At 50.0% G+C, this 25,972-nt stretch overlaps 3 protein-coding genes across 7 annotated transcripts in view; all 3 read right to left on the bottom strand.

The window, feature by feature from the left end:
• Nucleotides 1-2,363, bottom strand: part of CD79A (CD79a molecule) — a 3,944-nt gene extending 1,581 nt beyond the window's left edge. The window contains exons 1-3 of the mRNA XM_006141992.3: nucleotides 2,197-2,363; nucleotides 368-664; nucleotides 30-148 (exon numbers count right to left, since the gene is read on the bottom strand). Coding sequence (XP_006142054.1) covers nucleotides 30-148; nucleotides 368-664; nucleotides 2,197-2,272 — 492 coding nt within the window. The 5' untranslated portion in view covers nucleotides 2,273-2,363. The remainder of the gene's footprint in view (nucleotides 1-29; nucleotides 149-367; nucleotides 665-2,196) is intronic.
• Nucleotides 2,364-7,102: 4,739 nt separating this feature from the next.
• On the bottom strand, nucleotides 7,103-14,585 carry RPS19 (ribosomal protein S19). 2 transcript variants are annotated; one of them, XM_006141991.3, is made up of 6 exons: nucleotides 14,442-14,585; nucleotides 13,903-13,973; nucleotides 13,551-13,651; nucleotides 8,582-8,765; nucleotides 7,999-8,053; nucleotides 7,103-7,173 (listed from the first exon to the last, which is right to left on the bottom strand). In XM_006141991.3, exons 2-6 carry the CDS (start codon nucleotides 13,971-13,973, stop codon nucleotides 7,147-7,149), a joined length of 438 nt encoding a protein of 145 aa, XP_006142053.1. In that variant the 5' UTR covers nucleotides 14,442-14,585; the 3' UTR covers nucleotides 7,103-7,146. The 2 variants fall into 2 exon arrangements, with proteins under 2 accessions (XP_006142053.1, XP_014438271.1); XM_014582785.2 differs by lacking the exon at nucleotides 14,442-14,585 and adding an exon at nucleotides 14,108-14,249.
• Nucleotides 14,586-22,075: 7,490 nt separating this feature from the next.
• The window catches only part of DMRTC2 (DMRT like family C2), an 8,025-nt gene continuing 4,128 nt past the window's right edge, over nucleotides 22,076-25,972 (bottom strand). For all 4 annotated transcript variants that reach the window (XM_006141988.1, XM_006141989.1, XM_006141987.2 and 1 more), the window contains exons 7-9: nucleotides 23,779-23,839; nucleotides 23,471-23,642; nucleotides 22,076-22,621 (exon numbers count right to left, since the gene is read on the bottom strand). In XM_006141988.1, coding sequence (XP_006142050.1) covers nucleotides 22,509-22,621; nucleotides 23,471-23,642; nucleotides 23,779-23,839 — 346 coding nt within the window. In that variant the 3' untranslated portion in view covers nucleotides 22,076-22,508. The remainder of the gene's footprint in view (nucleotides 22,622-23,470; nucleotides 23,643-23,778; nucleotides 23,840-25,972) is intronic.

Genomic DNA, 25,972 nt, shown 5'->3' with positions numbered 1-25,972 from the left:
CAGCGACAGGCTCAGGCCGCAGGGCTCACCCTGAACGGCAGGAATGTCCCAGGAACCACAGCACAGAAGAGCAGGATGATCCCCTCAGCAGTGATGATGCGGTTCTTGGTGCCCTCCCCCATGTCCAGGAAGGGTCTAGGGAGCGGGTCTGTGAGGAGGAGAGGCTGCTCAGAGCCCTGGCCTCCCAACCCTAACCCTGAGCAAGACCCGCATCCCCAGGGAAGCCCCTTCTCTGCAGGGGAGACTGTCAGTCACCACATCTGAGCCAGTTCCCAGCCCAGGAAGCCTCCGGCTCTGTCCTCACAGATGAGGAAACCAAGTGTCCCCAGCTGGGACAGGGGACCTGGGCAGGGCACAGGCCACTCACCACGCACACGGAGGTAGGTGCCACAGGACTTGTGGATGGCACCTTTGTCTTCCACACGACACTGGTATAGGCCTCTGTGGCTCTTGTTCACCTTGGAGATGATCCACTCGCCCTCGGGGCCGTGGCCCAAGCCCAGGAACACGGGGGGCAACGTGGTGTAGTTGCCGTGGAGGATGTGCCACCAAGTGACGTTGGGGTTGCTGCCATTGTGCGGGCATGAGAGGCGGGCCTCGTCCCCATTGTGCGCTATCACTGAAGGCGGGCCCTTGTCCACCCACAGGGCCTGGCTCCCTGGGCCTGCAGAGAGGAGGGGTGGGTCAGAGGCAGGACAGCGCCAGGCTCCCAGCCCTGGCCAGGGCAGCTCTAGGACGGGGAGTGAGGGGAGGATGTCCCCGGTCCCTGACTGGGGCCACACACTTTATGGGGGATGAAGACAAGTCACCCCTGGGGAGGGGTGAAGAGGTACTCCAGGGAAGGGGTGGTGAGAGAGGAGAGCATGGGGGAGTGCAGAAGACGCTGACTGGGCTGGCCAGGCACCTCTGGGGCCTCTGGGTGCCTCTCCAGCGCCCTCTGCTGTCCCCTTCCTTTTGCTACAGCTTTGGCCCCAGCGAACTCTCTGGCCTTTGGGTGTTTGGTTCCCTGGTGCTAGAAGTGCCCCTGGCTAGACAGCTCTATCCAGAATCAGTGTAGGCGGCACCTCCTCCTGAAGGCCTTCCTGGTCTACCCCGCCCCCACCCCTACCCCTGCATCTGGCACTTTGTCTTGTGTAGTCACCACAAACCCTTAGAAACAGGTTCTCTCCCCATCTCCTCCTGCACCAATCCCTAGAGGATGGAGAAGGGATTGGGTTTCCTTGTTATTGCCATTTTACAGGTGAAACAGCTGAGGCCCAGTGAGGGCAGTCCGGAGTGGTGCTGGGGTTCAAACTTCCGGCTCCTGGGGCCCCTCCCTGCCTGGGACTGAGAAGCCAATCTTCGGGACCCTCCTCGGCCTGTGACCTGGGCGTTTCTCATTCTCTAACTTGTATATGTCAACCTGGTGGTGGGAGGAGTTCAGTTCTTGGGCTGGAAGGGGGCTCAGCAGAGTAGAGACGGGTGTCTCAGGGAGACAGGTGGCCAGGCTGCTGCAGCGTCCACTTGGGGCTCCCCAGGCCAGCCCACACGGCCCCTCCCTCTATGGGAGGCAGAAGGAATGGGGGTTGAGAGAAGGGGGAGGAGGGGAGGAGGTTGAGCAGCCTCATGGTCATGGGCTTGGGACTCAGACTCCAGCCCCTGCTCCTTGCGCCCTCTGAAGTGAGTGACCTTCCTCTCTGAACTCCCCTGTCAGTGTGGTCTCAGCCCTGCCAGCTGGCCTTGGCCGCCTTGGGCTGGGGAGGGGAGGGGTCATATAGGTGACCCCTTCCAGCACTGAGAAGGGGCTCTGCACAGGGGGCGGCTGAGATTTAAGGCCGAGAGGAAGAAAGCCCTTTTCCCCCTCTGACCCTGACTTCAAGTCCCCTTCCGGTCCCCAGCTCCAGTGCTCAGTCAAGAGTGACTTCAGTTCCTTATTTTGACCAGCGGGGACGAGGGGGTGGGGAAGGTATCTCACCCCTGCCTCCTTCCATGGGGCAATAGGTGCCCTCTAACCCCGCAGAGCACCCTCCAGCCTCCTTTGGCTCTCAGCTTACGATGGTTGAAGCAGGTCAAACCGCAGACTTCTGCAGCGGCCTTCCCCAGCTCGCCTCCTGACTCTTCTCCCCACCCCGCTCCCTGGCACCCTGCCCTCTGCCCATGGCCCTCCCAGTCCCCCACCCCTCCGTCCCCAGCACCGCCACCCCCTTGGCTACGAACCCAGGCACGCCATGGACAGCAAGAAGAGGAAGATGGTGGCCGGTGGAGCTGGAAGGACTCCTGGACCCCCAGACATCTTCTAGTGGGTGGCTTAGTCCAGGTCGGGGCGCAGAGTCCTGGGGTACCAGATTCCACTCCAAACCCCGCCCCACTTCCTGCCCAGCCCTGCGGAGATGGGCTTCACTGGCCCTGCGGCTGTGGGGCCTGGGGGTGTGCTGCAGGCCGTGAGCGAGAGGAACTGCTCCCTGCACCTGGGGTGGCCACAGTTCCCCTGAGGGGAGGCTGCTTGGGTGGGGGAAGAGGCCGGCCAGGCCCCGGTGAGTCTTGGGAAAGAAGTCTGGGCGCCAGGACCCCAGGGTTCCGGGCCTGCTGTCTGGTCGGTATGCTGGTTCCAAGCTTAGCTCCTGCTCCTTGCCACCCACAGGGCAAACCTGTGCCCGCGCTGAGCCTCCGTTTCCTCTGTTCTCAGGGTTGGAAGCGAGGATTTAAAGGCATTTTGCACACACAGCGCTGAGCACAGGGCCTGTCCAGAGAAGGTACTCACGAGGGCCAATGTGGGTCCCTGCCAGTGCTCATGATGGACAGGGCAGGCCAACCCGTGGCTGCTCGGGAGACTAGACGATCAGATCTTCTCCTGGCACTGAGATAGGAGATGGTGTTTCTGGCACCCAAGAAGTGAGAGCCATGGCCAGCTCTTGGGGTGTTTTTCATATTTGCCTCGCGCAGCTGGGGAAGGTAGGCCATCCTCCATTTCACAGAGGAAACCGAGCAAAGGTGGGTATTGGTTGTCACTTTCCTGGTGACATAGCCTGGGAGTGGTGGAATAAGGTTTTTTTTTGTTTGTTTTTTAATTAGTGGAGGGCACATCAGAGACAGGTGGTATAGGGTGGTAAGCAACCCATGATGGGGTGTGGTCAGGCCACAATCTTCTCTATTTCTCCAGCCACACACACATCCACACCTGGAGTGGTTTTCAAGCCACTGTGGCCAAGACTGGAACCAGGGTCGGCCCTGTGGAATCCTGCTCCCTTGACCACTAAGTTATAGGGCCAGCCCTGGAGCAGGGATTTAAAGTCACTTGTGTGTGACTCTCTGATTCCTTTGAGGATGTCATTTTAGGCCAGGGAGGAGGGAAATGAAGCTGCTTGGGGAGGGTTGGGTTGTAGCGAGATTTGTGAGCAGTTAGGGGACCCTCACACGTACACAAAGAGACATGAAAAAAAGAAACCACTGCAGGGAGATTTGTGGTAGCAACAATTGAGAAACAAAAAAGGTCATTGATGGGACCAGCAGTTGGATAATGGCTATGTCGCTGGACTCCCATATAGTCGACTGTGGTTCGAGTCCCAGACCCAGTGACTTAAACCCATGCCAGGCACATGTGCATGCATGCCCAAGATCCCAAGAGGAGAATGGAGAAAAGATTTCGGGGTGGCCATCCCCCCTGGGGGGTGATTTCTCACTTTCTGTCTCTTTGTCTCTTTCTGTCTTTCTGGTGAGTGCACACGCCCTATAGCAAAAAACCTCTCAAAAGAAATAAAAAAAAGAGGTCATTGGGAACCAGCAGTTAGCGTAATGCTATGTCACTGGATTCCCACGTAGTCGACCGGGGTTTGTGTCCCGGACCCGGTGGCTTAAAACTCACGCCGGGCGCGTGTGCGTGCGTGCCCAAGATCCCGAGAGGAGAATGGAGGAGAAGGGATTGCGGCGTGACCATCCCCCCTGGGGGGTGATTTCTCGCTTTCTGTCTCTCTGTCTCTCTCTGTCTGTCTGGCGAGCACACGCGCCCTACAGTGAAAATCTCTCAAAAAAAAAAAAAGAAAAAAAAAATCCTTCCATTGACAGAATGGCTGCAGGAATGGCGGCCCCGTCAGCAGCAGAACACCGTAGAGCACAGAGCAGGGGAAGGGTCGGTGTGGCTGCACCGCAGAAACACGAGAATGAGAAAACCATGGAGTGCTTCCAGGTGTTTTCAAAGGGGAAGACAGCACACCACCTATGGACACCCACTGGCAGCCGAGGTGCAGGGACTGACACATCCGATTCCTGAGGAGGGTATCTCTGAGGACAGAGGGGAGTTGTCACTGGACAGGGCACACAGAGGGCTTCGCTAGTCTAAGTTTCCTTTTTTTTTTTCCTTCAGGTTTTTTGCCATAGGGTGTGTGTGTGCTCTCCAGAGATAGAAAGTGAGAAATCACTTTTCTTTTTTCCTTTTTTTGAGAGGTTTTTGCTATAGGGCGCATGTGCTCGCCAGAAAGACAGAGAGAGACAGAGACAGAAAGCGAGAAATCACCCCCCAGAGGGGATGGTCACAATGCAATCCCTTCTCCTCCATTCTCCTCAGGACCTTGGGGGCGCACACACATACACACACACACCTGATGGGAGTTTAAGCCACTGGGTCTGGGACTCAAACTGTGGTTGACTACATGGGAGTCCAGCGACATAGCCATTATGCCAACTGCTGGTCCCGCCCGGCATGATTTTCAAGCCACCGTGTCCAGGATTTGAATTGTGGTCAAGTGGGAATCCAGCTCCTTAACCACCATGCCACCTGCAGGTCCCTTTTTGTTTTTGCCAAAAGCGTGTGCACTCAGAGAGTCAGTGAGACAGGAAGAAAGCACACCCCATGGGGCATGGCTGTGCTGCAATTCCTTCTGTTTTTTAATCCTGTAGGGATTTTGGGCATGTACACATATGTGCCTGGTGTAGTTTCTTCTTTTTTTCTTTATTTTTTTTATGTTTTTGGTCATAGGGTGTGGACACTTGCTGGAGAGAGACAGAGACAGGGAAAGTGAGAAATCACCCCTCAGGGGGCATGACCGTACTGAAATCCCTTCTCTTTCATTCTGCTCTCAGGATTTCGGGCACATGTGCACATGTACCTGGAGTGTTTCAAGCAACCAGGTCTGGGACTTGAACTGTAGTTGGCCATGTGGGAGTCCAGTGCCTTAACCACCACGTGCTGGCTCCTTCCTTTTTTTTTTTTTTTTTTTAAGAATTATTTTATTTGTATTTGTTGTCATTATTTTATTTTATTTTTTTTGAAGTTGACCAGGGAGAGACAAAGAGAAGGAAAGTGAAAAAGCAAGCTGTCAGGTCCAGGACTTGAACTACAGTCAGCCACGTGGAAGTCCAGTCTCCTTAACCACCATGCCACCTGTTGCCCCCATCCCGGGTGTAGTTTTCAGAGACTCAAGTTGTAGTTGGGCCCTGTAGACCCTTAACCATTAGACTACAGGTTTGGCCTGTGTTGCACTTTTTGAAAAGTGCAGCTGTCACTCATACACAAGAGCTTGGGTCTGTAGTCTGAGATTCCTGGGTTTGCATCTCAGCTCTGCTAAGTGACTGGTCCAACCAGCCTGTTTCTAACATGGGCACAATCCTCAGCTTTTGAGGCTTTAAGAATATCCTGGTGCACTTAGCGCAGTTCTGAGAACACAGTGCCCCTTCTCTGGTCCTGGCACCCTCCCTGCTCCCTTCCAGGGGTCCTGGTATTCTGTTGGCCCCTATTAACCCTCTTGTACTTCAGCTCCTCCTGGGTCCACACGTGGAAACTCAAACTCTAGGAATTCACCTTCGTCCTTCAACATCCTTCAGCAGCTGTGGTGGTTTCCAGGCTCTCGACTGCCCCCCCGTGGCTGGATTGAGGACCCATTCAGGGGCTAAGGCAGCCCTTGGCACATCCATCTCAGTGCCTGGCGCAATGTGAACCCCAACAGATGTTTGGCATTGAGTTCTCATGGCAACTCTGGAGAATCTAATAGACGTAAGAGGAAATGGGACCCAGGATGGAGAACATGACCCTTTAAACCTCACTTCTGAGGGGTCTGCAGTTGGGCTGAACTGATGGCTTTGCCACCCTTTGCCTTGGGACATCCAGTATACTGCCCAACCTGTGACTTGCCTTCTTGTCTCCAATGTGGACACCCACCCGAGTGCCAGTGTACACAATACATGAGAAGGGCCCGTGGTAGTGTCTGGCTGGGGTAGGCTCTGAGTGTTCAAGTGTAAATCTTTCAGCACCACTGAGTTCTGCAGGAGGGATGCAACCTCAACGATGCATCCCCAACGGATGGAGGACCCCCAGCCTTGATACTTCCCATTCTGACCATCTGGATCTTAAATTTGGGCAACACCAATCTGTCTACCAGGGCCAGTCAGGAGTCAGCAATGTTAAGATAGGGCTAAGTTGCACAGGGCCACAGAACCAAGGGCAGGCACAGTTGAATTGGCCTTCAAAGCCCAGGCTTGCCATTAGAAATGGGTCACACTGGAAAAATGTGGGTGGGGGAAATCCTGGGGACCTTGGCCAAGCCTATTTAGGCTGAGCTGTCTCCTAGAACTGGGAGGTATCTGGTCACACCACCAACTAGTTCTAGTGCTCAGGCATGTGCAAGTATCAGAACCATCTGGACCTTGCACTCCAGCCAAGGACCCAAGCTAAGACACCCCCCCTCCCCCCATGAACCAACTGCCTCAGGAGGACCATGGTGCCCCCCTCCTTGTGCGGGGACTATGGGAGTTCAAGTTCAAGGAAGCTCCTCAGGGCTCAACTCTCCCTCCCTCCCTGAACCTGACCCCTCAGATGCAGAAAATCAGGTGAGCTGCCAGCATGCAAGCAGCACAGCACAGGTCACTTACTAGCTGGGAAGCCACCACTTGCAGTGGGGGTCCTCCCCTCCGCCTCCCTCCAGGGAGGGTGCTTGAATACTAAAGAGTCACATCTTTAGTTTCTCATTTTCTGAGAATTGGGGAGGGGACAAAGGCCCCAAGATCCTGCCCCACCCACTCAACCCTGCTGGATCACAGGAAAACGTGGCCTGCAGCCCCCCTGAGCCCTGGTTAACAAGTGATGGGAAATGCTCCTTAGGCACCAAACAGCATCCAATTAAGAGACCCAGACCAGGATTACGAATGAGGCAATTTATTAACCCAGCATCATCTGTCCTAATGCTTCTTGTTGGCAGCTGCCACCTGTGGGAAAAGAGGGAAAGGGGAGAGTAGATCAGAAGTGGGGTCTCTGCAGGGCACAGGTGCTCTGCAACCTGCCGTGTGGTCCCAAATGTGTTCATCCCAGGTATCTAATCCTTATGACCCTGCGTGGGGAGGTCTTGTGAGGGAAGGGACCAATGGAGCACAACTCCACTTTGTCCTGAAGAGCTCACACCTTCCCTTCTAAGTCACCTGACTCCTAGAGGGATGACCCTTTTTTGTGTGTGTCACTTGACTAAGTGACTGAACATGTCAAGGCTCCTGGGAAGCCCAAGTCAATGACACAGAAAGCAGCAGCTGGAAGCAGCTTCTGCCAGGCCCCCAGGCACCTGCTATACACACCACAGCTGCTGGGTCCCCAGAACCATCTTTGAGGTGGGCAAGAGAAGACCACTACAGACTGGCTTAGAGGTGAAGCATGTACCCTAGTGTCTGTCAACCAGGACCTGGAAAGGAGACCTGGGTTCTGGCATCTAAATCAACCTGCCCTGACCTTGCACTGCATACCCCTTCTGAGCTGTCTGACTCGCCAGGCCTGCAGTGGGCTAACCTGGTCCGGAAGCCACCTGTGCAGGTATGTGCCTTGCAGGAGCCTGGCCCACCCTGGGCTCCCTTCAACCCAGCGCCCTAACGACCAAGTAGATCTGACAGAAAGGTCATCAGAAATATTCCTTCTCCTGTCCCCAGGCAGCCCTGTTCTAATAATGCCCACCACCCCAGGCTGTGTCCTCCAAGGGAGTTAACAAGCCAGATCTAGTTGTCAAAGCACAGATGCTGGAAATGCTCAGGCAGTGACCAAGGCCTCACCTGTCCGGCGATTCTGTCCAGATCTCTCTGTCCCTGAGGTGTCAGTTTGCGGCCCCTGTGGGAGAAAAGGGGGCAGTCCCCTGGTGAGCACAAGCTCTTGTCCCTTCCTTCTTGGTTGTCAGCCAAGCTTCCCAAGAAGGAACCTGGCCCTAGGACCTAAAGATGCCAGCCAAGGCCCACTGAGAGCCCCAGTTGGCTGCATTCTAATGAGCTGGGGACAGGAGTCAGAGCCCCCTTGGGAGCTGACGGGGTGTCGTTTGTGCAAGCATTAGATCAAAAGCCCCGAAAAATCAATTGGGAAAAGTTAACGAGCAGGCTAATCAAAGCGGACAGTCGCTAAATTACCTTCCTGGAGACCGGGGTACTCAGCCAGCGAGGTCGGGCGAGGCCCTCGCTGTCCGCTTTTCTGCAGAACCCTGCCTGCCTGAGAGGAGAGGCCTGAGCGAGGGCAGAGGCATCGCGTGAGGACAGGCCTGGCACCTACATCTCCTTACGGTAACAGCGAGGGAGGCACAACTCCATTATCCATAATCTGCCCACGAGGCCTCCATCAGTCCACCCGCCCCTCCTTGCCCCTGCTTACCCATCTTGGTCCTTTTCCACCATTTTTAGCCCCTCCAGGGCTTGAAGGACTCGGCGGGCCACACTCTTGGAGCCTCGGCTGAAATGGCTTGGCATGACACCGTTTCTCTGCCGTCCCCCATAGATCTTGGTCATGGAGCCAACCCCAGCACCACCCCGGAGGTACAGGTGCCGTGCTGTGGAAGCTGGGGCGGGATGAGAGAGAGAGAGACTGAGGACCCTCAGGGGGCAGAGAAATCTTTTTGCAACTGAGGCAAGGGCCTTGTTCAAGGCCACATGTGGAATCCTGTATGTGCCTTTGTGCAATAGCTAATCCCCACCAAATGTCCCTCTTCTTGCCCACCCACCAAGTGGACCTGTGCTCTTGGTCAGGGCCCCTCCAGGGCAGAGTCCTCAGCTATCAGTGCCCTAGCAGCCCTGCTGTGAGGTCTAGCCTAAGGCACTGCGAGTCTAGCAGGCTGTAGGGCAGCTCTGCATCACCCCAGCCCTGGAGGGGGTGATGGGCAAGGCAGAGCCTCTAGGGGGTGGAATGTACACTACTGTTCCGTTCCATGCATACAGGGGCTCTCGTCACAGACTGGTCAGTACCTAGTTCATCCTAACCAGCCTCCCTGCTCTAGGCAAGCTCTAGAGCTGTCCTCTTTCCTCAGGACATTTGCACATACCTGCCAGCCCATGAGGCCAATGCTTTCCACACATTCTCTCTGACCTCATGAAATGCTTCAGGAGCCAGACTAGTGGAGTGGCTTTACAAAAACCAGCCAACTCCAAGACCAGGAGCAAGGGTGGGATGGGAAAGTAAGTGGCCCAGCAAGGGTGTGCCTCCCCTCTAGCTGGCCCCCGCCTAGCAGTTCTCACACACTGCTTGTTCCCAGACCTCTAAGGTTAGCCACTGACGTCCCTCCTGCACCTGGCCTTGACCTGGTCTGATGGAGACCTACTCTTCGGCTCAGGCTACACCCAGGGTTGGGAAAGCAGGTCGCCTCAGGAAAGAGCAAGAGGAAAGGACAGTAACCTCTTGGACATCCAACAGGTTACACAGAACCAAAAGGACACTCATCCCTGCATCACGGAACCAGGACTAGCTCTGAGTGCTGAGACCAGGCACTGGGCCCTGAACTCTGTGGCCCCCTATGGTGATCCTCTTTGGCAGTCATAGGAAGCCTATCCATCCTCTAGGTGGTTCACATGATGGCAGAAAATAAGCTCTAATAAAGCCTATTAACATTGCAGAAAAGTCATCTGGTATGGAGACAGGCAGGTAGTATAGTGGTTAAAATCACTGGACTCCCATGTGGTTGACCGTGGTTCGAATCCTGGACCTGGCAGCTTGAACCTCATGCTGGGTGTCTGTGTGCGCATATGTGTGCCCAAAACCCAAAGAGAAATGAAAGAACAGGCATTGAGGAATGGCCACCCTCCCTGCGAATATGGAGAACCACTTTTGTCATAAGGTTCTCTATAGCTAGTTATCACACTAATTATTTTTCTGACCCACCAAAGGGAAAAAGAAGAGTATTACTGTCACAAATCTCAGCTGAAAACACGGAGTTCTGATACACACTGACCTCATTCCCATTTCTTCTCTCTTTACCCTAGAGACCCAGGCCCACCCCCACCTCCTGAAGAGGAGCTGCAACTGTGAAACCAGGCCATCAGTAAGACAAGTGCAGGCACAAACAGCTTCTTTGGGACTTCCTGAAGCTCTTGTTCCTCTTAGGAGACCTTGTCTAGGAATCAATCCTCAACCTGGAGCTCATTAGGAGAGAGTCCTTCTGCACAGATAAATGAAGCAAGGACTCTCAAAAAGGCACTGCAAGGGGACCAGCAGTTGGTGTATAATGGCTGTCACTGGACTCCACGTAGTTGACTATGGTTCAAGTCCCAGACCCGGTGGCTTATACTCATGCCAGGTACATGTGCCCATCCCCCCTGGGGGGTGACTTCTCGCTCTCTCTCTGGTGAGTGCATGCACCCTATAGCAAAAACCTATATACATGTGCGCATGAGTGTGCATGCACACACACACATATACATAAAAAGGAACTGCAATAACTTGTTCTCAGTTCAGACTGAGGGCCCCATGTCCCATCCTGACCTACTCTACCAAAAAGAGAACAAACCCTCCTGTACTTTGCCCTAACTCAGCTCTATCAAACTTCCATGGAAAAACCCTTCCCTCGATCTTGATTCACTCCTGAACTTACTCCTGTGATGCCTCCCTCCTCTCACTAACAGCTTAAGTGGATGCCCAGCTTTGAGTATGAGTCAGAGGACCAGCCTCCATCCTATATGAATTCAATGCCAAGGCCAGGGCCAACAGTTGGCATGGTGGTTAAGGCATGGAATCCCACATGGCCGACCACAGGACTTGCTTTCCCACTTTCCCTCTCTCCTGGTGACCATGCACGCCCTGCAGCAAATCAAGAAATTGTGATGATAAATGGAAGTAAATAGTGTCTTAAAAAAAAAGGGGGGGGGGCCTGGGACCAGCAGTTGGCATAATGGCTGTCTCTGGACTCTCATGTAGTTGACTGGTCTGAGTCCCGGGCCTGGTGGCTTAAACTCATGCTGGGCGTGTGTGTGCCCAAGATCCTGAGAGGAGAATGGAGAAGGGATTGCGGCATGGCCATCCCTCCTGGGGGGGTGACTTCTTGTTTTCTGTCTCTTTGGAGAGCATACGTGCCCTATAGCAACACCCCCGCCCCCCAAAAAAGGGCTTGATAGGTGCCGCAGTGGTTAAGGTGCTGGACTCCCACACAGCTGACTGTGGTTCACAAGTTCTAGACCTGGTAGTTTGCTCTCACTCTCTCTGGTCAAATAAAAAATGACAGATAAAAAGCCACTCTAGGGCTACACCACACCACCCTCTTTAAAGATACACAGTGGCCCTCCCGCAAGCAACACTGAGTAGGACTCTATTCTCCTGAAGTGGAGTCTTCCTATTCCTGCCTCACCCCATGCTGTACCCCCATACCGCTGCCCTGAGACTTCTTACTCCTACAGCTCTGATCCATTTCTAGACCACCCTCAGGAGGGCCTGTCTTACGACATGGCGTTCCTTAAAACTCCACACTCTTAAGATTAAGAGCTAGCCATGGCTCCAATGTACTTCAGCCTCAAACTCAAGGGAGCAAAAGCGGCCACTTCCCATGATCCAGAGAACAAAAAGCAAACAGTATGGAATCTGGTTTTAGGCAAATCCAACCTGTCAAGGCCTCTAGCACCAATATTAAATGCCACTGCACCTCTCTGTACCCCAGTTTTCTTCTCTGGTAAGCTGACTGCTAAACCAGGTAGATACCAGAACAGAGGCCAGATGAGTAGGCAGGTTGTAAGATCCACAACAGTGTGAGATGTCCATGCCAAGACAGCTACAGCAACTGTAAAAATGACCAGCAAGCTCACCTGGGTCTTGAGCCCTACTGTCATTAACTCCTCCACATCTTGTAAAATGCTGCCCAAGTTAGAGAGCTGGAGTCCCCCCTTCAGGTGCTAACAGGGGTGGATTGTGGCAATACTGACTGACCCCGGATGTGTTATCAACTTCCCCAACACAAACCACGAAAGACACTATCAGTCCTATTTTGGAGGTTTCTGATGTGTGCAAATTATGCAGAAAGTACATTCACCCCACAGAATGGGTAAACCTGTTAAGAACTTTTCCTTCTAATCCTAGGTGCAAAGTTGCCCTGATCCAACCACCACAAGAACATTCAGAACTAAGAAGCTTTGCTTCCCAAGGGGGTGAAAGGACATGTCTCACTTTAGGCCCCACTACTGCTGTGTGCCCAGGGAAGTCAGCCTCCCTTCGCCAACCCATCTCCTTTATAAAAAAACGCACTGGTGGGCTGGGAGATGTGATTCTGACCCGGCCCATCTCAGCGGCTCTTTCAGTCCTCAGAGGTCAGACTGTGGCTGTCATGTTGGTACCCCATGCCCAACCCAATGCCTGCAAAACAGAGTGGGCCTCACAGACATTTGATGCACGAGTGCACTGACAACTTACAAAATGCAGTGCTGGCTAACATTTACCAAAGCCAAGGTCAGCTCCACCCGGGGCCTGGATTTCTGCAGTTTCCAAGCTCTGCTTCCTGTCTACTTTCTATCTAGAGACAAGGATTGGGCAGGATGAAGTCCCCACTACCCAGAGAAGGCTGAAGACCAACTCTTACAGAACCTCGAAATATTAAGATAGGTGAGAACTGGCAGTGTATAGTTGGAGACTGTATTAATACTACTTCTGGAAAAGTAAAAAGACAATATGGAAAGACTGCCATGAGGTCACAGGGTGACCCTAAGATCAGAAGTTTTCTTTTGGGCCACTGCGAGTGATGTCAACACTTAGAGCAAGGAGTGACCTAGCCAGATCCCCAAACAATAACCAGAAACAACCTGTATGATGAGAGCAACAGCAAAGAAAAAACCTAAAAACAGACTCTTCAGCAACAATTACTATGCAACAAATTTACTTCAAAGCAGTTTGACTGCACTGTACTCATTTTACCTCCATGATATTCCTATATTGCTGTAATGATCGGCCCTACTTTAAGGATGAGAAAATATAGGTACAGGCAGTTTGAATAACTTGCCTGAGGTAATACAGCTAGTTAAATGTCAGAGATGGTTTTGAACTCAGGGGATTTAACTCCATAGACTTGGAAAACATATTGCTTCCCTAAAATGAATGATTTCTAAGCAAAAAGTGGTCAGTAGCTTGGGTTAACAAGGGTTTCCCCTGAAGCTCAGTGAAAGCTACAGGTCCTCTCACAAACCTCTTAGAATCAGAAAAGCATCGTGGGAATGTGAAGGTATTGAATGCCATGCCACACAGAACACGTGTGACACAAAGGTTCTTCTTGCAACCTTGGGGGTGGGGGGCGAGACACAGAAGGAACGGGGGAGACAGTCCACACCACAGGATGGGACAACCAGCTCCCTACCCTCCAGGCAAGGCCCAAGCTCCTCACCAGCTCGTGTGTAAAACCAGTTCTCATCGTAGGGAGCAAGTTCTTTATGCTTGGCCAGCTTGACAGTGTCCACCCATTCAGGGACTTTCAGCTTTCCGGACCTAGGACCAAGGCAGCAACAAAGGCACAATTCGAGAACTCTCACAAACGACTTCCCACACCTCAAGCCCCCTCTCCCGTGTGTCACTGTGGGTGAACAATGACATGGACGGTCCCAAACTCAGAACACCCCAGCTTCATGCAGAGAGAGCAGGATCAACCAGACCCCAATAGGTCTCCCCCACCAGACTGGTCCAACATTGGACCCGAGGGGCCAGGCAGGGGCGACAGCCTCGGGGCCCCCCACACTCACTTTTTGAGGAAGGCTGCCAGAGCTCTGACGAACTCCTGCTGGTTCACGTCTTTTACAGTAACTCCAGGCATCTGCGAGAGAAGGTCAAGCCCATGAACCCCCGAACTGCTGGAGACCAGTGGCAAGGGCCCGGCCGAGCTCCAGGCCCGCTCCTCCGCCTACAGCGTCGCAACCCACAGCACCCCGTTACTCCCCAACGTCCCACCTCGACTGTGGGGCGCTGAGGGCCCCGGGTCCTGTGGGGCCGAGTTCACCGACAAACACAGCTGGCCCCTGTCTGTGAGGACCCTCCACGATCGCACTCCGCAGCCACAGGATTACGGGCGCCCCACGCACCTCCCCACCGCCTACCAGGCCCACGTTCGGTGCCGGGACCGCGCCGACCGGGCATGTCCGGGCCTGTAGCTTGCACGTGGCCGCGGCTCCAGGGGGCGGGGCGGCCCCGCGCCGGGCGCCTCGGGGCCCTCAGGGACGCGCTCCCGGACTGAGAAGTCCGGCCCCGACGCCCCGCGCTCAGTCTAACCGGAGCGCTCGCTTACCGTGCGGCCTCCGCGCTGCCAGCCAGGGGAAAGGGAGCGACGGGGTTTCCCGGGCGCACAAGTCGGGCGTCGGGTCTCGCGAGAGTTCTGAGAGCTCGCGAGAATGAGGCTAACTTGCGGCGGCTCCGCCCTTCTCAGTGCGAATGTGGCTTTACCACCCTCCCTCTTGCCACCACCAGTACTCGCGAGAGCAGGAGGCGGCGGAAGCCCCACCCTTCTCAGGGCGGAAATCGCTTCAGGACGGCCCAGGCTGAAGTGGGACTGAGGCACTGCAAACCGGGAGGAGCTAAGGGCAGGGACAAAGAGATAGAGAGGTGGGACCTTCCGAGAATTTGGTTCAGCTCTGCCTCCTAGTGCCTGGATCTGTTTTTTCAGCTTTGCCCGTTTAGATTTATCTGTCCCGCTGATCTGTGTAACTTTAGAATGTCCATTTGCCCTTAGCGCTTCAGCGTCACCATAGGAAAAAAAGAAAAAAGACCGAGATCTCCATTGACCATTTGAAGTGACTGCGACTGCTTTTGTACATGGTGTCTCACCCATTAATTCTAGTCAAAAATGTTTTTGGATGCCGACTGTGCCAGGCACAGATAGACATCTGAACATTGATCATGTGGCTGGTTCTGTGGTATTACATGATAATGTAATTTAATCCTTATAAGGCCCAGCAACCAAAGAGCATTAGAGACACCAGGGGTCCAATAACATTTTACTTGCTGCAAAAGGAAACTTTTACATGTGTGTAGCTATTTTCTTATGTTGAGAAGGCTTGAGAATTTAAAACATCTGAGCAAATAATACTACATTTTTCCCTCACACTGAGGTATTGTACATGCAAAATGTCTTAGTTTTTAATCTAATGTTATGATTTATGAGGTAGTCTTAAAAAGGTCATGGGTAGGGCCAGCAGGTGGTGGAGTGGTTGTGAAAGTGCTGGACTTGACAGACAGTGGTTCGAGTCCGGGACGTGGTGGCTCGCTTTCTCTCTGTCATTGGTGAGCACACATGCCCTATAACAAACTAAAATAAATAATTAATACATATATACATACATACATGTACACATATGTAAAGTTTATATATATATATGTGTGTGTGTGTGTATATATATATCAGCAGGTGGCATGGTGGCTGAAGTGGTGGACTCTCACATAGCCAACTGCGGTTCAAGTCCTGGACTCAGGGTTTGAAAATTCCGCTGGATGTGTGCTCAAAATTCTGAGAGGATAATGGATTGTGTTGTAGCCACCCCCTCCCTCCCCAGTGGGGGTGATTTCCTCACTTTCCCTTTCTCTTTCCAGTGAGTGCTTGCATCCTATGGCAAAACCTTAAAATAAAAAAGTTTATGGAGGGGCTGGCAGGTGGTGTGGTGATTAAAGGTGCTGGACTCCCATATGGCCGACTGCAGTTCGAGTCCCAGAACTGGTGGCTTGCTTTCTCACTTTCTCTCTCTCTCTCCACTCACTCTGTCCCTGTCTGGTCAAAGTTAAATAAAATAATTCTTTTTAAAAAGTTTATGGAAAATGATTGTGTACAAATACACATGGAGAGAGAGAGAAATTGAGGAAAATATACATGGAGAGAAAAGTTGAGGAAAACATCTCCCCAGGGAGATGGCCACAGTACAATCCCTTCTCCATTCTTCTTTGGGATTTTGGCATGTATGTGTGCCTGGCCTTTTTTTTTTAAATTAATTTAATTAATTTGTTAAATTTGACCAGGGAGGGAAAGTGAGAAAGCCAGTTGCCAGGTGCGGGACTTGAACCATAGTCAGCCATGTGGGAGTCCAATGCCTTAACTACCATGCCACCTGCTGACCCTGCCTGGTGTGTTTCAAGTCACTGTCATGGACTCAAATTGCTCAGTTGGACATGTAGAATCTAGCTCCTTTAACCACCACTGGCTGACCTACTATAATATTTTAATTCCATTTTTCTGTGAACTTGAAGCTCCCTCACATTATGTTAAAAAAAATTAAAGCCAACTGTGTTTCTTAGCATGATAAAATCATGTATTTAAATCAGGCTTTATAGTCATGTAGAATGTTGAAACCTATTTCACACTGTTTTTAAAATTTGAAGGTATTTTCAGTACCTGAATTCTCCCCCCAGAATCTGTGTTAGAATATGTATTTGTATGCATATTTAACTAGAAATCTCTATGTATTTGTGTAATTATATCCACTTTTTATACATTTCTAATGTACATTTCTATTATCAGTTTTAAATCACTTAAGTTTCATTCATTTAGATAAATTAATTCTTAAAATTATTACAAAGAAAAACACTCCAGAGTTCCCATAAAGTGCTGCGTTAAACAAAAGAGATGGGGTTAATACAGGGTTTTGGGCAGGGTGAAGCTTAGGTAGAATTTATACTGGGTAGAGTTTTTCTTTTTCTTTTCTTTTTTGCTACAGGGTGCATGTGCTAGCCAGAAAGGCTGAGAGAGACAGAGACAGAGAACGAGAAATCACTCCTCGGCGGGGATGGCCATGCCGCAATCCCTTCTCCTCCATTCTCCTCTCAGGATCTTGGGCATGCACGCACACACACCCACCGTGAGTTTAGGCCAGTGGGTCCAGGACTCGAACCGCGGTCAGCTACATGGGAATCCAGCGACATAGCCATTACGCTATCTGCTGTTCCCAATACTGGGTAGAGTTTTGATAGACTCCAGGTAAGCAGGCCCTACATAATGGCATGACAGAAGTCTGACTGCTTTTTGCTATTTCTAAACATTCCCTCCAGAGGGCCTGGGGTGAGTCACACCCACAGACATTAACAGGCCATTTTGGCCTATTTGATAATAGGACTCTTTCTACATTCTGTCCTTGGCATAATATCTTTGTGATAGGTGCCCACAAATGTTAACAGAACATTCTGACTCACTGATAACAGGAATCTTCCTACATCCTGTCCTTGGGACAGTATCTTGTGATGTATATAAGACCTCTTATCTCTGTTAAAGTGCACTTTTTTAAAATTTTATTTATTCATTAATTTTTTTAATTTGACCAGAGAGAGACATGGAGAGAAAGAGGGAAAGTGAAAAGCCACCAAGTCCGGGACTTTCTACCAGATCTGGGACTCGAACCATGGTCAGCCATGTGGGGGAGTGTCCAGCACCTTAACCACCATGCCACCTGCTGGTCCCCAAAGTGCACTCTTTACTGATTCTTTTCTGAAACACAGAAAATGCACCTGTAACCTCTGAACTCCCCCTCCACCACCACCACCACTTCCAGATGTTGCTTCTTTTTGGGTCAGACCAAGGGGCTAGTAGATGGCATAGCAGTGATGCTGCTGGACTCCTACATGACTGACTGTGGGTCAAGTCCTGGACCCAGTGGCGTAAAACTCACTCCAGGAGCATGAGCGAGTGTGCCCAAGATCCTGGGAAGAGAATGGAGGAGAATGCTGTGTGACCGTCCCCCTTGAGGGTACGATTTCTCACTTTCCCTCTCATTGTCTCTGTCTCTCTCCCCAGTGAGTGCATGCACCAAAAAATCATTGCTAAAAAAATAAAATTAGATATATAAAACTTTTTTAGATTTTTTTTTTTTTGCTATAGGACCCATATACTTGCCAGAGAGAGAGAGAGAGAGAGCGCGCGAGCGAGTGAGCGCAAGCAAGAAATCACTCCCTGGGGGGGATGGCCATGCCATAATCCCTTGTCCTCCATTCTCCTCTCTGGATTTTGGGCACACATGCCTGGTGTGAGTCTTATGTCACCAGGTCCAGGACTCAAACTGTGGTTGACTATGTGGGAGTCCAGTGACGTAACCATTATACCATCTGCTGGTCCCTGTAAATAGATAATAATTTTTTTAAAAAATTATTTTATCTGACTTCATTTATTATTATTATTTTTCAGTTTGAACAGAGAGAGAGAAAGGAAAAGTGAGAAAGCAAGTCACCAGGTCTGGGACTCGAACCATAGTCAGCCATGTGGGAATCCAGCACTCTTAATCACCATCATGCCACCATGCCATTTTAAGATAATGCTTATAAAAACAAAAAAGAGTGCTGTACTCAAAAGGCAGCAATGGGTCAGCCTTGATGGGATAGCAGTAATGCAATACTTCATGATGCTAAAGTCACATGGGAAAGTCCTGGGTTTGTGTCCTGAGGTCTACCTGTATGTACAGGGCTGACCTTGGCTGGCTGAGATTTGGCATGAACTGGGGCATGAACATCCTGTTGGGGCTGCCTTTCTCTGTCCCATGGAAGAAATAAATAAACTTAAAAGACAACAACAAAAAAGAGGCAGCGAGGTCGGAGTACAAGCAATTTTTAAATATGCCCTTTTCTTTTTTTTGGGGAGGTTTTTGCTATAGGGCGTGTGTGCTTGCCAGACAGACAGAAAGAGACAGAGAGACAGAAAGCGAGAAATCAACCCCCAGGGGGATTGGCCACACTGCAATCCCTTCTCCTCCTTTCTCCTCTCAGGATCTTGGGCACACACGCCCACGCGCCTGGCGTGAGTTTAAGCCACCAGGTCTGGGACTTGAACCGCGGTCGACTACTTGGGAGTCCAGCGATGTGGCCATTATGCTAGCTGCTGGTCCCTAAATATGCCTTCTCTCAAGGCAGACTTCAGCAGAAGCTCTGCCTTTTCCCTCTCCCCAGGTGCCTGTGGAAAGGTCCTAATGATCAGAAGGAAAACTGTCCAGGCAGTGATATGAAGTCATTCCAGGTCTCACACTGAAGGAGTGGTGGGCTGAAGAGAAAAGGCCTGTGAAGAGGGGTCTGCTCTTGGCTCCTGTGCATCAAGTGGACTTTCTAGTGTTTTGCTACCTTGCCATGCCTTTTGAGAGCTGCTACTCTGTCATCTGTTGGGAAGTAGAAGCCCACCTTGTCAAGGCCCCAAATAAGAAAGAACAAGTTGTACTGGATGCCGTCACCATCAATCATCTTGAGTAAAAAGAGAGGTGTAGGTAACATCAGGAAAAAGTCAGTGACCAGGTATATATCCTGCGCCTTCTCTTCTCTCTGTCCCTTCTAAGTGTGGGAATGGGAATGAGGGTCTTCAGATCTTCATATCTTTGGAATAGTTCAACAGGTCTTCATATGTTTGGAATGGTTCAAGGAGAAAGACTTGATAGCAGACACAAATGCAGGTAAGATTTTATTATTACTTAATGGTAGCTTGAACAAAAAATAAAAGATTTTGAAAAATTCTGACTCATGTCTATCTCCTAAAGCCCTGGATCTTTCACCCTATTGTGTAGCTCAGCAAGAAGGAACCTTCCCTTGATCTTTGCCTAGAAATTTTCCCTCGAGCACTTGGTCAAGTCACTTTACTTCTTTGTTTTTTTTTGGAGAGGTTTTCCCTATAGGGCGCGTGCGCTAGCCAGACCGACAGAGAGAGACAGAGAGAGAGAAAGCGAGAAATCACCCCCCAGGGGGGATGGCCACGCTGCAATCCCTTCTCCTCCCTTCTCCTCTCGGGATCCTGGGCGCGCACACACACCCGCCCAGCGTGAGTTTTAAGCCACCGGGTCTGGGACGTGAACCGCGGTCGACTATGTGGGAGTCCAGCGACATAGCCATTACGCTAACTGCTGGTTCCCCAAGTCACTTTACTTCTTTAAACGTGTTCCTTTACTGGTAAAGTGGGAATAATCATACATCACTTACAGGGTTGCTGTGAGGATATTATGTGAATACAACATAGTGGGCATGCAATAAATAGTCACTTTCATCTCCAGCCTTTTATGGTTCCTTCAAAATTTCGACACAGAGGGACCAGCAGTTAATGTAATGGCTATGTCGCTGGACTCCCATGTGGTCGACCGCGGGTCCTGGACTCCCATGTAGTCAACTACGGTTTGAGTCCTGGACCGGTGGGTTTAAAAGTCTTTCCGGGCGTGTGTGCATGCGTGCCCAAGGTCCTGAGAGGAGAATGGAGAAGGGATTGTGGCGTTGCCATCCCCCCTAGGGGGTGATTTCTCGCTTTCTGTCTGTCTGCCTGGTGAGAGCACGCGCCCTATGGCAAAAACCTCTCAAAAAAACAAAAACAAAAACAACAACAAAACTTAGACACAGAGGGGACCAGCAGTTGGCGTAACAGCTTTGTCACTGGACTCCCATGTAGTCGACCATGGTTCGAGTCCCAGACCTGGTGGTTTAGACTTATGCCAGGCGCGTACCCAAGATCCCAAGAGGAGAATGAAGGCGAAGGGACTGTGGTGTGGCCATCCTCCCTGGGGAATGATTTCTCACTTTCTGTCTCTGTCTTTCTGGTGAGCGCATGCGCCCTATAGCAAAAACCTTTCAAAAAAAAAAACAAAAAACAAACAACAAAAACAAAAAAACAAAAACAGAAAAACCCCCCAAAACAAAAAAACTTAAGACACAAAAATTGCCCTAATCCAGGAACAACCCTTGATAAAGACTAACTTGATTATTATTTCTGTCCCGATTGACCTGTTTCCTCATTTGAAAAAGTTATGTTAGCATAAAATTGACATTCCATTAGCCAAAGGGGGCCTGGAGCTATGTTTTACTTGGCTTATTTAAGATATAAAGTAGAAAACTGAGTCAATATTTTAAAATGAAGATATTTTACATAGGAATCTAGTTTTCCAGTTTTTCTTGAACAATCAGAAGATGTAGCAACAACAGGCCCACATTCTTGTCTGGCGGCAATCCACTAGGGCCAAAGAGGCCCTTGGTAAGCATGCGTTCCCAGTTTTCCAGGGCCACTTGGCCTTCGTTATTCATTTACATGGTCTACTAGGCCTTTTAATTTATGGCCCTCTGGACAGCTGAAAACTCTAAGGCCTGGAACAGGGACTTAATTATTGAATCCCCCCTAATATTTTCCTCTTGCTTTTTTCTGGCCATAAGAAAACTAAGTTTGTGTTTCTTTGTGGTACTTAATGAATAACTGCTTTTTCACTTCAAGAAGTGAACTGAGAGGGACCAACAGTTAGCATAACGGCTATGTCGCTGGACTTCCATGTGGTCAACCGCAGTTCGAGTCCCAGACCCAGTGACTTGGGCTCACGCCAGGCACATGTGCGTGCGTGCCCAAGATCCCGAGATGAGAATGGAGGAGAAAGGACTGTGGAGTGGCCAACCCCCGGGGGGGATTTCTCGCTTTCTGTCTCTCTGGCGAGTGCACTTGCCCTATGGCAAAAACCTCTCAAAAAAAAAGTAAACTGAGGGACCACGGCAGGTGGCATAGTGATGGTGGTTAAGGCACTGGACACTCCCACATGGCTATGGTTGAGTCACAGACCTGGTGGCTTGCTTTCTCACTTTCTCTCTCTGAACAAATGAAAATAAAAAAGAATGAATAAATATAATTAAATAAATAATTATTTAAAAAAAAAAAAGAATGAGGAGCCAGCAGGTAGCATGGTGGTTAAGGTGCCAGACACTCCCACATTGCCAACCATGGTCCTAGACCTGGTGGCTTGCTTTCTCACACTCTCTTTCTCTCTCTGTCTCCCTCTGGTCAAATAAAATTAAATGATGAATACATAAAAAAATTTCATAAAATATTTAAAGAAAAAAGATGTGGCTTTAAAAAAATTAAAGATAAAAAAAGAAGTGAATTGAACAAGTCCTTTCTGTCAGTCGGGATAGATTAGGTTAGGTTGTGATAAAAAACAATCTCTAAATCTCGGTGGCTTAAAACAACAAAGGTTTATTTCTTCGTTATTCACACAAACCTAAACATGAAATGAAAACTCTCTCCTGTTTTCACATACCTAGAGACAGACATGAGTGCATAGGTATGTATAGGATCGTGTGTTGGATAAATACCCTGGAACGTGAACTCATGCAAACGCATTTGGATACTAGTCAGCTTAAACTGCACACCTCTCTCTTTGTTGAGGATTTAAAAAGGTCCCAGACTCCAAGGTGGGATACAAAATATCCATCTTTGGCCAAGGAAATGCACACAGGACAAAGGAATTGAAAGATTTAAAAAAAAAAAAAAGCCTGACGCTTATACTGCATTGAATTCCATGCATAAATCTATAAATAAAATACACATATGCAGTGCCTGTAGGCTATGGCCTCCCTGCCCAGTGAGGCAGCCTCTATGTCTGGGCTTCTAGCTCAGGAGGGAGATGGATCCCAGTCGCCCAATATGCAGAGCGACAGAGGGGGTTGGGCTGGGTCTGAGAGAAGTGCCAACAGGCTGGAATCCTCTTCCTCCAGCAGGAGCTATAGACAGGAAGGAAGAGGGCAGGACCGGGTCACAACCATTTACCTTCCCAGCAATCCCCTCTTACCCATCTAATTCAGGCCTCCTCATTTACCTGGCTTATTGCACAGACCTCTTTCTGACTTTCCCTCCAACCTTGTCTGCTCCAATTCCTCCACCAAAGTTGTCATACTTGTCTTTCTAAACCTCAGGGTCTCTGACTGTGTCCCTGCCTACCTTCCCTTCACACATAGTTACCAACGAGACTCCTAGGCCTAGCATGCCCGATTTCCATGATCTTCAGAAGCCTCCTTTCCAGCCTCAACTCTCTGTTCCAGAAGTTCCTCCAGGCAATTTGCTCAGTCCACTATTTGGACAGGAGAATTTCCCGTCTGTATCCCTGTAGGTATTTCTCACTCCTCAAGATCCCTCTGGTCTTTCTCAGTTTTGCCACTGAGCCTTGTAAAAGCATCTAGCTTACCCAACTAGAACAGAAACTCCTTGAAGACAATGATCAGACTTCTTCCCAGGCCAGAGCCTTGTTACCTCTTCAGCTGCTCCCAAGACTTCAGCAGTTGACTTCGGCCTGGACAGTGAGCCTTAGGTTGAAGTCAAGAGACTTCAAGTGCCACTGTCTTTCTCTATGACCGTGAGCAAGTCTCTGCCTCTCTCAGGGCCTCACTTTTCTTGACATCGGAACACTGGATATTTGTTGTTCAGTGCATTAAACAACTCTAACCTGTAACTCCAGGGGCTTGGGGATGTTAACTTACTTGACCTGGTCTCCCTGGTCAGTCCCTGCTTACTCTGGTGACTTCTACTTCCCAAACCATGCTTATCTCACCCTCTCCTTCTAGTGGGTAGGTTACCTGGTGGGCCACAGGGGTGGAGCAGGGAGATCCAGGCAGGGCTGGGGGCTACAGAAGGGGTCAGGCGGGGAGCCTGGGATGAATCTTTCAGTCCCACAAGGGCCTCGGCTGCCTCCTGCTGCAATTGTTGTTCTGAAGCAGATGCCCAGGTCAGGCGAGAGGTTCCAGAGCCCTGTAAAGAAAAGGGAGAAGCAGACTGGGAATCCCTCCAAATGTTTTCTCCAGACCCTCAATTTCTTCACAGTCCTCTGCTCTTCCCCAGGATCAACCTCCTCCCAAGGTTGTGGGTCCCACTTCTTTCCCAGCACCTGTGGCTGTAGCAGAAGAGGGTCTGGTGTGCCACAGGACTGAAGTATCAGAGTTGAACATCTAGAAATAATAGAAGATGCCAGAGGGATTAAACACATGAATAGTCAAGTAACATGAAAAGAGGGGCAGATAGTCTGATCTGAGGGTCCAAGAACCTGTTTGACCATTAGACTTTATGAACTTAGACAAGTCATTTCCCTTACCTTGGCTTGCTTTGTTTTCTGTAAAATAAAAATATCTGCCAGCTCCTTCCTCCCCAGGACTAACTGTGAGGATTATGGGAAATCACTGGTGTCAGGTTTTTTTTTCTTTCTTTCTTTTAAATAATTATTTATGTGGACAAGCAGTTGGCATAGTGGCTATGTTGCTGGACTCCCATGTAGTTGACAGCGGTTCGCATCCTGGCCCCGGTGGCTTAAACTCGCGCTGGGCACGTGTGTGTGCATCCCCAAGATCCCAAGAGGAGAAGGGATTGTGGCATGGCCATCTCTCCTGGGGGGGATTTATCACTTTCTGTCTCTCTCTTTCTGGTGAGTGCACATGCCCTATAGCAAAAACTCTCAAAAATTATTGATGTAATTTTATTTATTATTATTATCTTTGAGAAGTTTTTGCTATAGGGTATGTGCGCTCGCTAGAAAAACAGAGAGACAGAAAGTGAGAAATCACCCCCCGGGGGATGGCTACACCACAATGCCTTCTCCTCTTCTCATTTTGGGCAAGCACACATGTGCCTAGTGTGATTTTTCAAGCCGCAGGATCCAGGACTCTAACTGTGGTCGGCCATGTAGGAGTCAAGCACCTTAACCACTATGGTACCTGCTGGCCCATTTTTAAAATTTTGTTATAGGGCATGAGTGCTCACTAGAGAGAAAGAGACAGGGAGACAGAGAGAAAGTGAAAAACCAAGCCACTATGCTGGGGACTCGAACTGTGGTGGCCATATGGGAGTCCAGCACTTTACTACCACTCCACCTGCTGGCCCCAACTGGTCAGTTTTTAAATTTCATTTTATTATTTTTTAAAAAGAATTATTTTATTTAACTTTATTTATTTATTTAAATTTGACCAGAGAGTGACAGAGTGAGAGAGAGACAGACAGAGAGAAAGAGGGAAAGTGACAAAGCAAGCTGCGAGGTCTTGAACTGCAGCTAGTCGGCCATGTGGGAGTCCAGCGCCCTTAACCACCATGCCACCTGCAGCTCCCCCAAACTGGTGTCAGTTTTTTAAAAAATATTATTTATTCACGTATTATTATTGTTATTATTCACGAGTTTTTCCAAAGAAAGAGAGAGTGAGAGAGGGAGAGTTAGAAGCAAGCTGCCAGGTCCAGGACTCAAACTGTAGTCAGCCATGTGGGAATTCCAACACCTTAACCATCATATCACCTGCTGGTTCTACTTTTTAAAAAAATATTATTTATTTATTTATTATTATTATTGACTGGTGTCAGTTTTTAAAAACTGACAAAACACCTAGATGGGCTGGGATTATGTTCCCACCTTACCTGTTGGTTTCCAACACTTCAGTTCACATGAACTGAAGTTTCCATTGACCCACCTTTATGAAACTTTCTGTTCTAGCCTCTGGCCTCTCTCCTGGGCCTCTGAGGCAGTCACCATCATGGCCCCTCAATTTAGGAGGCAATCCTACCCCATCATATCTGTTTAAGAGTTTTATTTTTATTTTTAGGTTTTTGCCATAGGGCATGTGTGCTCACTGGAGGGAGACAAAGAGAGGGAAAGTGAGAAATCACCCCCAAGGCAGATGACTATACCACAATCTGGTCTCCTCCTTTTTCCCTCTGAGAATGTTGCACGGCCTGGCATGATTTTCAAGCCACTTGGTCTGGGGCTCGAACTGTGGTTGGCCATGTGGGAGCCCAGGGCCTGATCCATTCTCTTCTTGTGATGTTGGGCATGAATGCACACACGTCTGGTCTGAATTTTAAGTCACCATGTCTGGGACTTGAACCACAGTTGACCACGTGGGAGTCCAGTGACATAACCATTACAACATCTGCTGGTCCCTGTTTAAGAGGTTTTTGTTTATTTTTTATTTTTTGGAAAGGTGTTTGCTATAAGGCATGTGTGCTCTCCAGAAAGACAGACAGACAAAGAGACAGAAAGTGAGAAATCACCCCTCAGGTGGGGATGGCCACGCCACAATCCCCTGGGCATGTATGCACATGTG

Source organism: Tupaia chinensis, unplaced genomic scaffold, assembly GCF_000334495.1.
Source record: "Tupaia chinensis unplaced genomic scaffold, TupChi_1.0 Scaffold000067_1, whole genome shotgun sequence".
Classification (NCBI taxonomy): Eukaryota; Metazoa; Chordata; class Mammalia; order Scandentia; family Tupaiidae; genus Tupaia; species Tupaia belangeri.
Note: the sequence above shows the minus strand (reverse complement) of the source record. Positions and strands in the feature narration are given on the sequence as shown.

Bases quoted from the DNA above. Each gene is read 5' to 3' on its own strand.
- RPS19 (XM_006141991.3), bottom strand. From the start codon at position 13,973: ATGCCTGGAGTTACTGTAAAAGACGTGAACCAGCAGGAGTTCGTCAGA. The intron at 8,766-13,550 runs GTGAGGAGCTTG...ATCCCGCCCCAG, and splicing joins CTGGTTTTACACACGAGCTG to CTTCCACAGCACGGCACCTG. The intron at 7,174-7,998 runs GTGAGGCCTTGG...CTTTTCCCACAG, and splicing joins TGGACAGAATCGCCGGACAG to GTGGCAGCTGCCAACAAGAA.